The 1,506-nt window shown below is 41.7% G+C and overlaps 1 protein-coding gene across 1 annotated transcript; it reads left to right on the top strand.

The window, feature by feature from the left end:
* The first annotated feature begins 225 nt into the window (after positions 1-225).
* Positions 226-1,164, top strand: LOC139017701 (olfactory receptor 5AR1-like). Its single transcript, XM_070426305.1, has one exon. It carries the CDS (start codon positions 226-228, stop codon positions 1,162-1,164), a length of 939 nt encoding a protein of 312 aa, XP_070282406.1.
* Positions 1,165-1,506: the final 342 nt, after the last annotated feature.

Raw genomic sequence — 1,506 nt, 5'->3', positions numbered from 1 at the left:
TGCTACAGAAATGTAAGAGATATTATCATTACCATTTACTGATTTATGTTAGATTGCATATACTTCCAAAGAGTCAGATTTCCTCATGAAGACCTAGCATTGTTTACTTCTTTTTCTAATTGCTAAATAATAGAAAGAATCAGCCACTTAACCATTAAGATAGATGATGTTAACTCTCCACATCCATTTCGGTCCTCCACAGCCAGGGGTTTCCAGACCTGAGTGATGGCTGCTGAGAACTGCACTGTGTTTGCTGACTTCATACTCTTAGGACTTTCTGGCAGACAGGATGTGCAGCAGGGGCTCTTTGTGCTCTTCCTGCTGGTTTATGGCATCACCGTGATCGCCAATCTAGGGATGATCCTGCTGATCAACATGGACCCCAGACTCCACACACCCATGTATTATTTCCTGAGCAACCTGTCTTTCTGTGATGTCTGCTACTCCTCCACTGTCGCTCCCAAGATGCTAGCTGATTTCTTATCTGAGCAAAAAAGGATTCCATACAATTTGTGCTTTCTTCAGATGTTTCTTTTTGGGTTCTTTGCAGCTGTGGAATGTGTCATGCTGTCTGTCATGGCATATGACCGTTACGTAGCCATCTGTAATCCACTTCTTTATACAAGTGCCATGTCCAGGAGAGTGTGCCTCCGGCTCGTGGCCACTGCCTACATTGCAGGTTTGATGGATATGACCATCTTCACCTCCTGCACTTTTTCATTATCATTGTGTAATTCCAATGTCATCAATCACTTCTTCTGTGACATCCCACCCTTACTAGCCCTCTCCTCCTCAGATACAGCCATCATTGAAATAGTGTTGACCATTTCCTGTAGCTGTGTTGTGGGATCCAGCATCATCACTGTCCTCCTCTCCTACAGCTACATCATAACCACCATCCTTAGAATGAACTCAGCAGAGGGCAGACGCAAAGCCTTCTCTACCTGTGCCTCCCACCTAACCGCCGTGGGGATATTTTTTGGTACGCTCTTGTTCATGTATTTCAGACCCAACTCCAGTTACTCCTTGGACACGGACAAAGTGGCTTCTGTTTTTTACACAGTTGTCATCCCCATGTTAAACCCACTGATCTACAGTTTAAGGAATAAGGATGTGAAAGGTGCCCTGAGGAAAGCACTAGGCACTAAGTTATGTTCTGGATGAAAGCATGTTAACTCAAAGAATTTTTATTTAGAGATGTTGAGAGCTCAAGTTCAGGTACTTTGACAAGTGTCCTGTAGTCTCACTAGTACAATTCTGGATAGTTCTTTATCTTTGTGCTTAAATTAAGTATAGGAAACACTCACTCTTAATCTTAATCTTTTCAAACTAAGGAAGAGTAGCAATTGTTTCATTATATTGTTTTGCAAAGAGGGTCTTTTTATGCCACTTTCTCTAGTCATGGGTATGTTCCAGAGAGATACAGGCATAGTACATCTCCCCCATCTCAATTAATTTATCCTCCTTAAAGTTCCATTTTTAAAAAAATGAGTTTAATAAAATTAC

Source organism: Myotis yumanensis, unplaced genomic scaffold (genome assembly GCF_028538775.1).
Source record: "Myotis yumanensis isolate MYYU_CA2020_CCGP unplaced genomic scaffold, mMyoYum1.0.hap1 SCAF_10, whole genome shotgun sequence".
Lineage (NCBI taxonomy): Eukaryota > Metazoa > Chordata > Mammalia > Chiroptera > Vespertilionidae > Myotis > Myotis yumanensis.
The sequence above is the reverse complement of the archived record's forward strand: the minus strand, read 5'-3'. Positions and strand labels throughout refer to the sequence as shown.

Excerpts from the sequence above, each read along its gene's own strand:
- LOC139017701 (XM_070426305.1), top strand. The coding sequence starts at position 226 with ATGGCTGCTGAGAACTGCACTGTGTTTGCTGACTTCATACTCTTAGGA.